Source organism: Cynara cardunculus (genome assembly GCF_001531365.2).
Source record: "Cynara cardunculus var. scolymus isolate 2C chromosome LG 17, CcrdV1, whole genome shotgun sequence".
Taxonomy (NCBI): domain Eukaryota; kingdom Viridiplantae; phylum Streptophyta; class Magnoliopsida; order Asterales; family Asteraceae; genus Cynara; species Cynara cardunculus.
In genome coordinates, this window is record NC_037544.1 from 6,056,054 (window position 1) to 6,071,084 (window position 15,031).

The following is a 15,031-nucleotide window of genomic DNA, read 5'->3' on the forward strand; positions in this document are numbered from 1 at the left end:
AAATTCACATCCCCAAAACTCAAAATGTCACCACGAATACCTTTCCATATTCAGGAGGAAATCATCAAAAGACTCCTTGTCGAATCATTGATTCGRTTCAGATCGGTGTGCAAAGCATGGAAGACACTGATCAAGTGCTCTGAGTTATTGTTGCTTATAGCGTTCGCCACACTCAGCCGCAACACTTGCTTATAAGGTACAAAGTTGGAGATCAGGAAGCAACTGAGGTAAAATACGTTTCTTTTGTCAATGATGATACTTTCCCCTGACAAAAGTTTGTTCCGACTTTTCCTTCGCTCATTGAAATACTTGTTGCCAATTATGGATCAACAATAATCGGTACCTCTCACGGCTTATTGTGTTATTATTATCCAGAGGAGGACATGGCTGTTCTTTGGAATCCTACGATTGGAAAATCGATTCCTGTTGTAGCCCCTAACATGTTAAATTCATAGTTTTCAGCTTGAGCCCTTCTAGTGGGATTGGAAAATCGATTCCTGTTGTAGCCCCTAACATGTTAAATTCATAGTTTTCAGCTTGAGCCCTTCTAGTGGTGTTATGGGGTAAGTGATTTGAAAAGACCAAAATGCCCTTCACGTCCTCAGGGGCACATAAATTAGGGCTCGGGACAAAAACCGTAACAAAATGCAAACGAATGGTTACTGACGAAATTATTGAAGTCGAGTGATGGAGAYCAAGGTTTTGATTTTCATTTCGTTACGATTTTCGTAATCTTACTCCCTTTTAAAATTTAAAGATACTTCCTTTGATTCAAACCATACTAAAATTACAATCAAACAAGCGAAACGTCTTACCACTAATTAAGTAAAAAATTAATGTGTCATAAATGACTAAGCAATYATTGTTAACTATTACTAAAATCGTCAACATATTTAATAGATGCTTAATATAGAATTGATTTTATATAATTATGTACATGCATGTGTATACATCCATGTATATATACGTACATATCGATCAAGTCTGTAGATCATCCATGGCTCCCCATTCATTTTTCTTGTGCACTCTCCTAATCATCTTCTTATCTTTCCATGGGATATCCGCCGTGGAGTACCATGTTATCAACGATGCCGCAACCACTCCCGGCGGCATCCGTTTCAACAACGAATAGGAATTCCATTCACAAAGAAAATAATGCGTACCATCAACGACTTCATATGGTCCGTGGTCCTCCAGCAAAACGATCCCTCCGACCGAAAGCCAGTAGATTCTGTCCACACTTACATTGTGGAGTTCGATGGAGCCGCAGGGATCGAATGGGGCAATAACATTAATGTTAGTTCGTTATATCTAAAGGGGGTAGAAGGGGACGTGAAAACGCAATTCACGGGCCTTATGTACCATGAGATGACCCATGTTTTTCAATGGGATGGTGAGGGTACTGCGCCTTCAGGGTTGATAGAAGGGATAGCAGATTATACAATATTGAAAGTGTACGACAATCCATACGGTTTTGCAAATCCAGGAGATGGGGATAGTTGGGACCAAGGGTACACTGTCACAGCCCGGTTTCTCGAGTTCTGTGATGGGATCGTCCCGGCGTTCGTAGCAAAACTTAATAAGAAGATGAGGTTTACTTATGATGTTAAGTATTTTGAAAACTTGACTGGAAAATCCGTTGATCAACTATGGAAGGAGTATAAGGCCAAATATGGACATTAATGTATAAAATGTATTGCAGTTTGATAATTGGAAATTAAATTTTATAAAATGTTATTAATATTTTGCAAATCATTTGTTAAAGTTATGGATTATGTTTATGCACCTAATTGAAGAGTGAATATAACATGAACGTAAAATAATATTTTACAGGTATTAATCTACAACGAGCTTTCTTATGCGAGGGATAGAAAAAAAGTGATCTCAGAGAATTTTTATTACTCGTTGGATTTGAACATGGGACTTCCAGACACTTTCGACCTTTAGAGTCTAAGCTTAAATGAATCAGGCATCACCCTTTGTGGTTTTTCTATTTGATATTTGTGGGAACAACTGATTTTATTAAATCTAACGAAATATATAGATTTCACAGTTATATAATAGTTAAATTCAATAAAGTCTTAATAGTTATAACTAACACCCATGCATCAATTTAAAAATAAAAATAAAAATAAAATTTATTTTATTTTATTTTTGAATCACCAAATTCAGTTACACCCCCAATGAATTTAATGTATGATTGTCCATATTTGGCTTTGTACGCCTGCCACAATTAATCTATAGGCTTTCTTTGTCGTAAGCAAATCTCATTTTTGCTTTAGGTTTGTCACGAGTTCACCCTAAGTAGTGACGGATCCAAGAATTTTTGAATACGGTAACACCATATAAAATGGTTGTACATTTTAGAATAAAACGGTTGTACTTTTCACGAACCTAATTTTTTTTACCTTACCACGAAGGAACAATACGGTGGCACGTGCCACCTAACCACCCCTCTAGATCTGTTTATGCCCCAAGGTGATCCATCACAATACTTTGAGAAAACCGCACTACAAGAAAAATGACCTTCAGAGGACGTTTTCTTTTGTATTTAAAAGTTTGAAAAGTTTCTTTGAAAGTATTAGAGAAGTTTTTCACTTTTGTCAATAACCTTCCCTATATAACGGTAGATAAAAGTTTTAGGGAGGGTTTTCGGGAGGGTGCGTTTATGTTAACCTTTTGAGAAGCTTTTTTGGGCTCTAAATACGCTATTCAAAGCTTATTTAAAGGTTGGCCGATTCTTTTTAAAAGCTTCTCTAAAAATATGTATTAGTGGGCTCTTTTGAGCATCAATGACGGTTTTTAAGCGTCACTAAAAAGTACCTTTAGAGGCTTTAGTAACATATTCTGTAAAGCTTCTCTAAAGGCATCCTTTAATCACATTTTTCTAGACCTTCTCTAAATGTATCATTTAGTTACTACCAATTGATATTGCAAAACCCTTCTATTCGTTTCAATTTGCACATACCATTTGTCCCTAACATAACAAACATTTAAGCTCCAGCCGTTGAGTTGAAGAATATTTTCGTCATTTTATCTTACATAATATGCATTTTTGCTCAATCAATGCACCCATCTCCTTCAATTTGGAAGCATTAATCTTTAAAGGTGAATCATATTAATTTGTAAAGAATAGATGTGCATGGTTACGAGGCACTTGTATTAATTAGTCTTTGCTTTCATGATCCTTTGTTCACCTAAAATCCTAAATAGTGAATGGAACAGTTGGAAAAACCGAAACATATCATTATAACAAAATCGGGTTTATAGGACACTCTCAAATTCTAAGCGTCTTAATAGACCTCTTTACAGGACTTAGTTTATAGGACCAAAAAAATAAAGTATCTTATCTAAATGTGTTGTAATAAGTTTATATGACATTGTTTGATGGCGTAATAAGTTTTTTAGGACACTTTTAATATAAAACGTCCCATTATCAACTTTATAGAACACTATTTGAAAAAATGTCCTATAAAAACAAGTGTCCTATAAAGTTGCTAATGCGACACTTTGTATTAAAAATATCCTTAAAAACTTGTTAAGACGTCTAAAAGCGTCATATAAACTTATTACAACATCTTTAGATATGACACTTTATATTTTGGTCCTATAAATTAAGTTCTAAAAAACGGTCTATTGGGACACTTAGAAATTGTGGGTGTCCTATAAACCCAATTTTGTTGTAATGTATGCAACTATTGTTTTGCATTTGCATGTTCATATAGAAAGTGAGACAAAACATACAAACAAAAAGGTAATTGATACCCCATCGAACAACAATCAAACTCGCCAATTATGGAGAACCATCAAGATCGATACTAAAATATACATATGTACATTACTATATATATATAAATATAAATATATATATATATACTAAAATCATAATAAAGCCATAAAATGGAAACGATTATAATTAAGATCTTAAACGTACGTCTAATCACTAATTAAGATTCAAAATCAAAAATTTAAGCGTCTTATGATTAATTATGGAAAAAATTGTCTCATAAAAAGCATCCATTAACAAATTTGGTAAATGCTTGAAATGGATATGAATACACACACACATATGTGTGTGTGTGTGTATATATATATATATATGCATGCATGCACCTTAAGTTAGTAGATGATCCATGGCTCCCCCTTCCTTTCTCTTGTACACCCTCTTAACCTTCTTCTTATCTTTCCATGGAATCACGGCAGTCGAGTACGCAGTGATCAACGATGCCGCAACCACTCCTGGCGGCACCCGTTTCAACAATGAAATCGGGGTCTGCAAAGCAAAGCAAATAATGGCTACCGCCAACAGCTTCATATTGTACGCCATCTTCCAACAATCCTACCCATCCGACCAAAAAGCGATAGATTTAGTGAACCTTTACATCGAAGAGGTCAAATTCCCCTTAACAGTCACTTGGGGCAACAACAATATTAATTTTAGTTCCATTTATATGGCAGGGTTTAAAGGGGACTTGAAAAGGGAATTCATGGCTAACGTGTACCATGAAATGACCCATGTTTTACAATGGACAGGCAACGGTAACGCCCCTCCTGGGTTGATCGAAGGGATGGCAGAATATACGAAATTAAAAGCAAATCTTACGCAACCCGGATTTGCAGAACCGGGCCAAGGAGATCACTGGCACCAAGGGTATGATGTCACGGCCCGATTTCTCGAGTATTGCGAAGGGATCACACCGGGTTTTGTGGCAAAACTTAATAAGATGATGAGATTTAGATTCGAGTTTAAGTATTTTAAGGATTTGACTGGAAAACCGGTTTACCAATTGTGGCTGGACTACAAGGTTAAATATGGACAGTGCTGTAATTAATGAATCTGATTATTAGAAAATATTTTTTTTTTTAATTAATAAGTCGTTCTTTTTTTGAAAATTATGTGTAAAAGCTCTGCAATGTATTCCAAAAACAAGAATATAATGTTTCAGTTCTTACTACCAATTGACCAGCTATGTCTTGAACAATGTGTTAAACTCACTGATTCTCTCTCACAAACTTCTTGTCATATCAAATTCCCTTCATTAAACCACAAGGATGGTGTCTGATTGGTTTGAGTTTGGCTCCAAAGGTCAAAAGTGTCTGGATGTTCAAATCCAAGAAGAAACAAAAATCCCTTTGTGGCCACGTAGGTTCAAATGCGGTGATTTCAGGCTACCTGCAAAGCACGTGGTCGCCCTGTGATTAGTCGGCTTGCATAGCAGGTTGGATATCCAGGTTAAAAAATCCCTCCATTAAACCAATGATATTCCAACAAATATTCCTAGAGTTTAGGCTCGGTTATAAAGTAGAATTATACCGTTTGATATGGATTTAATTGCAGAATTATATTGTTTGGTACAATTGTAAATGCCTTTGATTATCATCTTGTAATATGTTTTATATATATATATATATATATATATATTGCATAGAGCGTAATTCAAATAAAATCGATTTTTACATGATAACAAAGAACCGATATGATTGCAAGAAGTTTTCTAACCCCCGTAATTTTCAATCGGAAATTATATCCAAAAAATCACTAAACAATGATCAGCATTGATCGATAAACAAGGTAAAATCAAATTTAGAAATAAAACATAAAACAAAATCCGACAAATTAGGTCATCAGTTACAAAAGTAAAAAAAAAAATGTTTGAAGATTTCAAGCTACGATCGATATGTATCTATAGCGAAACTTTCCTAATTAAATGTAAGGAAAACTGTTTATTTCAAATGAAAGGTTTCTTAAATGATTGAGGTCATCCATTTCATAGTGTTCATATTAAAAGAGATCGTCATGTCCACATATTTATGGAATAAACTTAAACAAATAATTTATTTATCTGTGACTGATGTTTCATCATCTAAAGCAGTTAGATTCAAAGGCATGTTTTCTACTTTGAAGAAGGTGACTGTTGATCAAGTACCCGCTGATTTGCTATGAAAGCTCGAAATGAAGTGGAGGCGTTTTATTCTACGAGCATATAACACGGGCGTTTGTTCCAGACTTCAATTGTGAAGTTGCAGGTTTAAAGATCTATGAAAAAATTGAGAGTTTGTGTTGCTCGATGGAGATTGATTTAGGCTTGCTTAGGATCTATATGTCACTAAACCCTAATAAGTTTATACGATGTTTTTAACAAGTGTTAAAATATTTTTAAAATAAAATGTTGTATTAGCTATTTTTATAGGACAAATTTAGAATAAAATACACTTTTGTTTCTTATAGTTTGCTCAAAGATTGATTTGTTTCCTTGTAATGTTTGTTAACTAGACGATGTTAATTCAGAACCGTGAATGTTATAAAATTAAAAAGTTGAAAGAAACTGTAATATTTTGTTTTAAAAACACATCAAAATTTTGATCAAACTGCAGTGTAATTCACTCTGATGAATATTATAACATATTTAGTTCATTCGTAAGTAGCTTACATACACATACACATTTAATTTATTTCCAAATTCATTTATTTCTTTACATCCCAATAAATTTGATATGTCAATGGCCATATTTAGCCTTGTACTCCTGCCATAGTTGATCTACGGGCTTCCCAGTCAAATCTTCAAAATACTTGATGTCGAAAGAATATCTCATTTTCTTGTTTAGCTTCGCCACGAACCCTGAGGTGATCCCATCACAATACTCGAGAAAACGGGCTGTGAAATCATATCCCTGGTCCCACCTATCTCCATCTCCCGGTTTGGCAAAGGCCGGTGGGAAATAGTTTGCTTTTAGAATCGTGTAATCCGCAACCCCTTCCACCAATCCAACAGGCGCTTGACCCTCGCCATTCCATTGAAAGACGTGGGTCATTTCGTGGTACAAAAGGGACGTGAATTCCCATTTCACGTCGCCTTGGTAGCCTTCTAAATAAATGGAACTAACGTTAATATAATCTCCCCAAGTGATTGCTTCGGCTCCTTTGTATTCCTTGATATAAATGTTCACGGACTCCACGGGCTTTTGGTCTGAAGGGTTGTGTTCTTGTAAGATGACGGACCATATGAAGTCGTTGATGGTACCCATTATTTGCTTCGTGTAGGGGATTCCAATTTCGTTGGTGAAACGGATGCCGCCGGGAGTGGTGGTGGCCTCGTTGATCACTTGGTAGTCGACGGCGAAGATTCCATGGAAGGATAATGAGAAGGTTAGAAGGGTAAAGAAAAAGGAATGGAAAGCCATGTATTGTATATTGACTCAAGGTGTGTGAGTAAGAAAAGGATACATGGGTGTATTTATACACACACATACACATGTATATGTATATGTATATGTATATGTAGTTATGTAAATTCAATTCCATATCAAGTATTAAACTAATATGTTAACAAATTATAGCAATATTAATTTATGATTGGCTAGATTATTCTAAAAGAGAAAGTGAAGATTTTTAGCAACATTTATAATATTTAAAATAGAGAATCAAAAATCAAAAAAATTCAAAAGAAATTTAGTGTACATCTTCAATACTTTCTATATTTTGTAGATTACAATATAAATTATATCAAACCACAAGGATGGTGCTTGATTTGGTATGAGCTTGACTCCAAAGATCAAAAGTACTAGGAGTTTTCGGGTTCAAATCCAAGGAGGAATAAAAATCCCTTTGTGGCCACGGAGGTTCAAATGCAGTGACTCCGGGCTATTTGCAAAGTAGGTGGTCGTCATGAGATTAGTCGGCTCGCATAACGGGTTGGATATCCAGGTTAATAAAAAAAATATAAATTATATCATTAAAATAGCAAATACAATTTATAACGTATTATTTCTCTCTCTCTCTCTCTAAAATATATTTAATTTCAAATATTCTCATTGAAGAATAATAAATCACTTCTTTCTTAGACAAACATTTTTAAAGACTTATCTAAATTTGGATGATTTCATCATTTTTCTCGTACGTTCTTTATTTTAAAGAATTTGTTGGAGCAAAAATCTTCAAGATCTCAATTTTGAAAAATATGATGGAGATGATTTCAAGATCTTGGGCTAATTTTTTGTTTCTTAGATTTTACAAATTGAAGAAAATAGAAATAATTATGTAATTCTCCAAATTTTGGAAAGGAAAAGGTCCAAAAGAGTACAATAAATTTTTCCATTTGAATGGTTTAGTTCCTAAACTATTTTTTTTAATGAAAAAACTATTGAACTTTATCATTTTGAATGATTATGTCTCTGAACTATTTCTTTGAATGAAAAAACCATTAAACTTTCATATCTTGAATAATTAAGACCTTGAATTTTTTTTAGAAAATAAATAAACCATTAAACTTTTGCTAGTTGGTTAATGTAACTTTTTTTGGGTTAAAATAATATATGTAACCAATTTTTAAAAGTGTGATGGTTTGTTTATAGAAAAATGTTTAGTGACTTAATCAATCAAAATAAAAGGTTTAATGGTTTTTTATTCAAAAAAAAGAAAGTTTAATGGTTTTTTCATCCAAAAAAATAATTCAAGACTTAATCATTCAAAATGTAAAAGTTTAATGATTTTTTCGTTCCAAAAAATAGTTTAAAGACTAAATGATTCAAAATAAAAAAGGTTATTGGATTTTTTTTCCTTCTTTGGAAACTACTATTTAAATAGAGAAATATTTTTTTATTACTTATGAGTTAGATATTTTGAAAAAAAAATATTTTATAAATTATCTTAAATATTTAAATAATACTAGAAGGATACTCGTACAATGCAGCGAGATACGTCTCGATTTTAATGTTTCATTTTATTTTGTTTTATGTCGATATTATAATACGGTTTTATGTGGTTTTAAGAAAAACGATAATATTTTTAATTTTGAATAAAATATAAATTTGAAGATACCTTAAAATTTAAAAAAACATATCGATATTAGTATCTAATTAATTATTTAAAAATTCTTGTTTTGTTATGTAATTTATTTAATTCAATTTTTTATTATAATTTAATTTAGGTTTAACAAGAAAGTAATTTATTTTTGATTTGATAATATAAGTTTTATAAAGATAATAATTAAGTAGTTTGTTAGAATACAATGATTATCCTAATTATATTTTAGATTTTTTATATTTAAAATGAAATATTTATCCAATATTTGATTATGTTTATATATAGTTAGTTACACGAATTCAAATATGGAGCTTTGATAATTTGTATTTTTGCATAATTTACTTGTAATCTTGAATTTTAAGTAATATACATCAATAAGCAGTACTTCATGTATAAGAAATGATTTTTAAGAGTTTCTGTTAAATACTTTATAATATAGTATAAATAATTAATGTTATGGTATTCAAAATAATAAAAAACTTAAACTTTAGGGGGTTGTTTGTTTTTTGAGATTCAACTCTTAATTAGCTCTTTAAGTCTAATTCTGTCAGATATTTTTCAATTTCTGACAGTTTACTTTTTTTTCTCAAATAAGAGATTAAAACCTATAGTCTTCTTCTGAATTTTTAAGTGATAAAAGAACCCCTTAAATGACTCTTAAATCAAACTCACCTCAAGTATCGATCTTGCTCTGAAAGCTCCTCAAGTCTCGACCTCTCCTCAAGCCTCTCGAGAATACAAATGGTGGTATGTCAAAATCCAGATATGTTTACCCTACCACCATTTGTAGAAATCTTGATTTTTTTTCCCAAATATGAAATTGTTACCTATTCGATCTCCAGATTTATTTCTTTGTCTGACCTTCCTTTCTCCATTTCTTTCCTTCTGTATTTATGCATCTTGTATACATTATATGTATTTCCTTCTGTATTTCTACATCTTGTATATGTTATTTATATTTCTGCATATGTATTTCTCCATTTCTTTCATTTTGTATTTCTGCATAGTATTTGCAAAAGGAATTGATGTTTGTCCGCATTCTATACTTGGATAATGTCCCTTTTTGGTGGAGAAAAGGTTCCCGATTTTGCAAAAGGTAGCTGCAGCAAAGCACTAATAAAAAACATGAAATGAGAGGTTGTAATGTACATTAATCAGGAACTTGAAGGTGTTTATGGGTAGGTGCAGTAAACAACAAAGATAAAAATAAGAAATGGGACTTTTGCATCAATAAATAGTCTGACTGATTCAGATTTCAGAATTCAGCAACATCTCTTATAAATCAGAAGTGAAATCAAACTTCAGACTTCAACACCTCTTAAAAAACAAACGTCACCTAGCTCTATTTTTTTAATTTTGATTTTCATACTCCAAATTTTTCACAATGAATATGTTATTTGCAACCGTTTATATGAGGTTGCCTAGGAAATTGCATTTTCATTGGGGAGTAAATTTGTAGAAGTATCTTCTTTATATATCTACAAAAACTGAAATTTAAAATAGATCGTTTGACTCAACTGACCAAAATGTTCCCAATATTTATCGTTTTTATTTCATCTTTTTCATTTACGCTTCTCACTACAAGAAATCATCTCTATAACGATTAAAGTCATAACAATTGAAACCCTAATCCAAATCGCCCCCTCCACTACTCGATCCTCGTAGTAATCGTTCACCGAGTTCTGGTTGTTGATTGTTGTATCGTCCATGGAGTTCAAATAATGATCCCTCTTCTCGTCGTTGTGCACCCTCATTTACTTAAATATACGTTGTTCGATTTTTTTTGTGCTAATCGACTGAATGTTTAACTTCAATGTTAATCATTTGTTGTCTGCATTTTTCTTATCGAATTACTACATGTAGATTACTGCTTGGTGTGTTCGTTTTGGACTATCTAAATTTTATGTTCCATTTTGGGTTTTAATTCTCGAATGGAAAGTTTAATACTTAAATCAAGCTAAACTTGAAATACGTATTTGTGTTAATTAATATAATTTAATTCGTAATTTTTAGTTTTTAGCGACCATTTATCATTCGCTATAGGAAGCTGCAACTACGAACAAACAAGCTCTACAACGACGAAAGTCGTCGCAATAGATCTACAATGTCGAATTTTTTATCTTTAGCAACGATAATAGGTTAGATTTGTTGTAGTGTCTTTTAATTACAAAATAATGTTTATTTACATTTGTTATATATTTTTGTTATATATTAATAATTCGTTTATTGTAAATAAGTAAATAAATATAGAGGGGTATGTTTCAGTCACTACCTCAATATTGGATTCGTTTATTCGTAATTTTTAGTTTTTGTGGTTATTTATTTAATCGGTAAGTATAAGGGTATAAAGTAATTGTTAAAAATAATTCATAAGTTTTATAATATTTAATATATATAAAATTAAATTCAAAAAAATTCAATATTGGATTCATAGGCCTTTGGGCACAGTTTTTCTTTTTTTTATCAAACCGTAGCCTATACTTCCGTGACCAATGATACCCTTTTGGCCACGTTTAAAATGTGTCACCGTATCTAATGAAAAACTATAGCCATATCTCAAAAACCGTGGCTATAAACGTGTCTAATTTTTATGGTATTGGCGCATTTTTACTGTAATTGTGGCCATAAACTACTTATCGCCATACAAACTCACGTTAAACGTGGCCAATTTCTACCCTATGGTCAGACAACATGTAACACCCCTGGTCCCAGGTTTTGCATATACTCGTGTATTTCATATAACAAGAAATACAACTTTACACATTCAATTCCAAATATAATAAAAGTTACAATATAAAAGTAGCTACCAACTTTTCAAAATCTCTATTCAAAACTTGTACTCATAAGTAGTGCATGTACAAGTTACAACATATTATCCCAAATATTTACATGCAGGCAATCATATATTCTCTTCATAAATTCGTTTTCGTTTAACATCTGGTTACCTGACATGTAGTGCACCATTTAAAACACCAAAAATGAGGGTTAGACCGACAGGTCTAATGAGTGAATTCCCTTCTTGTCTGCTATTACGGGATGAATAATCATCAAACACATTTATAAACTCATATTTGTAATAATAACAAAGATACAACATTTTTTATATAACAAACCTATTTTGTCGCATCTAAAAGATGAGACATTACCAATTTATCGCATCAAGTAACCCAATAACTCATTTAACACATTCTGATATAACACATCGCATCAAATAGATCAAAATGTTGAATTCAGTTCTGATCTCAATGTCATAACTATCGCAGATGCCCCGCCAACTATCGTGGATGCACCACCATCTATCGTGGATGACCCACCAACTATCGTGGATGACCCGCCAACTATCGTGGATGCCCCACCAACTATCGCCATTTATCGCCAACTATCGAGATTTAAACGATGAACAAACTCGTTGGGTTTCTATCATCTCCCAAAACTTGGGCAATGAGCAATCCTTCATCTCTCAAATCTTAGGCGATGAACACTCCATCATCTCCTAAAGCTTGAGAGATGAACACTCTCTCATCTCCCAAAGCTTGGAGATGAACACTTCCCCATCTCCCAAAGCTTGGGAGAGGAACATGCCACATCGGACATAATTTTCGAATCCAAATACATCACATAATTTCATGAATCAAAATAAATCATGTGTGACATAATAACACGTATGACATTTCAGAATCGTTCGTGTTCACACATTGGGCAGAAAATCCCACAGTGGCTGTGCAAGTGCACGCCAACACTGTGATCACTAGCAAGTAATAAAGTGGTAAAATACCGAGATCGTTTCCACAGGTATTGAACTACTGAGATTTAGAGACTTTCATGAACTTTTTGATCGTGTTTTGGTTTGTGAATAAAAGTTGGATTTTTGTTTATAAAAAGCTTTAAAAGATGAATTAGCAAAATGAACTTATAGACTAAAAAATGTGCATGGGTGTAAGTGTTCCTTAAGATAAAATCAACAATCTAATGGTTAGAAACTTATGAATTGTTTATAAAATTCCAATCTCTCGAAAATGAAAATTCATAAACAGTCCTCACAAAGTTCCACAAAGTTCCTACACTCACCACTTCGAAACTTGTCGATTTAGCTAAACAGAAGAAGAAATAAAATTCACACTCAAATCTGTTTGTAACATGAATGACCATTGCTTAATCTTTAGCTAAATACATACAAAATTCGCATATCTGCGTAATTATCAAAGACTATATCGAATTCTTTGTGCATCACTTAAACCGTATTTCGAATTTGCCCATCTCTGCGTCTAAGATCTAATATTAACACTTCAAAGTGATCAGCTTATCCGCATCGAGTTTAAGTCTCGTCTTAAAGAGTAAAAAAAACTCAAATATTGTATAAAAATCTTAAGTTAAACTCACATTCACACCCATACAAGTAAATTAGATCATAATAGACATAAAAAAACATAATACAAGGCAATAAATAAGACTGAAATGTAACTTTCATTAAAATAAAACTAAACTCTATTCCCACAGTGATGACACTGTAGGTAGCAGATTACAACTTCAATGCAAGAAAATGAAATGCTAAGCTAAAACTAAGAGAAGAAGAGAAGAACTTCAGCTGGTAATACTTCTAAGGGATATCTTCAAAGTGAACCCCGATGCCTCTTTATACAGGAAAGGAATGGATAAGAATGAACCTTTTTATCCAAAGAAAATTAAGTACAAACAAACCTTGGGTCAAAGACCACCTAACAACTAATTAAAATATTCAAAATACAATTTCAACAAGCAACTCCAGCTGGAGGAGATATTTGGGCAAGATCTTCAAGCAAAACATCCTCCACAAAGTAAAAGACTAACAAAATTCGTGAACATCTCACAGTGGTGACACTGTGGGCAGTTGCCAGAAAATGCAGGTTTTCAAAATAAATTTCTTCATTGATGTTTCATCAACCTTTTTAAAACTTTTTAATCGATGATAAAGGAACCAAAGGGGCTTTGGTTGATCTTTATGTTTAACCAGGGGGTCTCTGGTTGTAACTAGAACTTAAATTCTTTAAATATTTAACATTTCTTGACCCACGGCACTAGATAGATGAACCAGAGTTTCTGGTTAACCCAAAGGGATAGACGAACCAGATGCTCTGGTTGACCAGAGGGGGTCTGGTTGGTAAGACTAAAGGGCATATGGTTGGCCCTTGCTTCTATTTGGCCTTGTTTTTGGTTGGCCTTGCTCTGGTTAGTAGGACCATAGGGCCTCTGGTCCTTAAGGACCATAGGGGCTCTGGTCCTTAAAGACCATAGGGGCTCTGGTTCTTAAGGACCAGAGGAGCTCTGGTTGGTCTTGGTCTATATGATGCAAGTGTCACCCATGAATTATCTTTCAAGATATTGGGTATTTGAATAACTCTAAAGAATGACTTTTCAGACTTGTAACTCTAAAGTATAACTGTTGATTCTCTCTCTCGGTGATTTGATGATAATCTTTTTTCTCTTTCACATTGTATTTGTGTTTCTATATTTTTCAGTTCCAGCGATCTTCACTGAGTATGTTCAGTAATCGCTAAAGAACTTGCATTGTAAATCTATCAGAGACAACAATACTTCAAGAAGACAACACTCACACCAAAGAACCTTCAGCAAACGTCGAAGACTGAAACTGAAGATTAGAGACTGGCGAGTACGTGATCTGAAGCGGTATTCAGTGATTACAAGCATGTCTATACATATGTGAAGATTGCTCAAGCTTCAGCGAATGATGATGAGACCTCCAGGTCATTCCAGCATTCAGCGATCAAAGGAAGCTTGCTTAGCACTATTGTTGTTGTCTTGTCCTTATGCACACAAAGGACAAAACCCATACCCTTACAAAAGTTAGTATGATATGGAGCCGACTAGTCGACTCTTTGTCCACCAACTTTAGATAAGGATGTCTGCTCAGAAATAGTGCTTCTGTACTATTCACTATAGCAAAGGACAAGTCTTCCTCTTAAGGCTTGACACGCACTCTAAACCTACCATATTGCATTAAATGGACATTTAAAGCACTGGGTATAAATAGAAGTGTTTCTTCTCCATGCAGAGAGCGCGCATCTCTCTCTCTCTCTCTCTCTCTCTAACCTAATTCTTACTTCAAGCGTCTTCTAGCTTAAGTAAATGATTTTTCTCTTAGCAACTTCTTTTCTTGGAATTGCTAAAGCTTTGTGTGTAACCATAAATTGTTTAGATGGGTTTTTATTACCTTATCTTTCCGCAAACAAT

The 15,031-nt window shown here is 33.2% G+C and overlaps 3 protein-coding genes and 1 pseudogene across 3 annotated transcripts; 3 read left to right on the forward strand and 1 right to left on the reverse strand.

Annotated features, from left to right (window-relative positions):
• The first annotated feature begins 24 nt into the window (after positions 1-24).
• Positions 25-455, forward strand: LOC112500546 (annotated as a pseudogene).
• Positions 456-1,155: 700 nt separating this feature from the next.
• LOC112500547 lies at positions 1,156-1,683 on the forward strand. Its single transcript, XM_025104048.1, has one exon. The coding sequence runs from the start codon at positions 1,156-1,158 to the stop codon at positions 1,681-1,683; it is 528 nt and encodes a 175-aa protein (XP_024959816.1).
• A 2,450-nt stretch (positions 1,684-4,133) lies between these two features.
• Positions 4,134-4,832, forward strand: LOC112500548. Its single transcript, XM_025104049.1, has one exon. The coding sequence runs from the start codon at positions 4,134-4,136 to the stop codon at positions 4,830-4,832; it is 699 nt and encodes a 232-aa protein (XP_024959817.1).
• Positions 4,833-6,498: 1,666 nt separating this feature from the next.
• On the reverse strand, positions 6,499-7,182 carry LOC112500549. The gene has a single exon (XM_025104050.1). It carries the CDS (start codon positions 7,180-7,182, stop codon positions 6,499-6,501), a length of 684 nt encoding a protein of 227 aa, XP_024959818.1.
• Between the last annotated feature and the right edge of the window lie 7,849 nt (positions 7,183-15,031).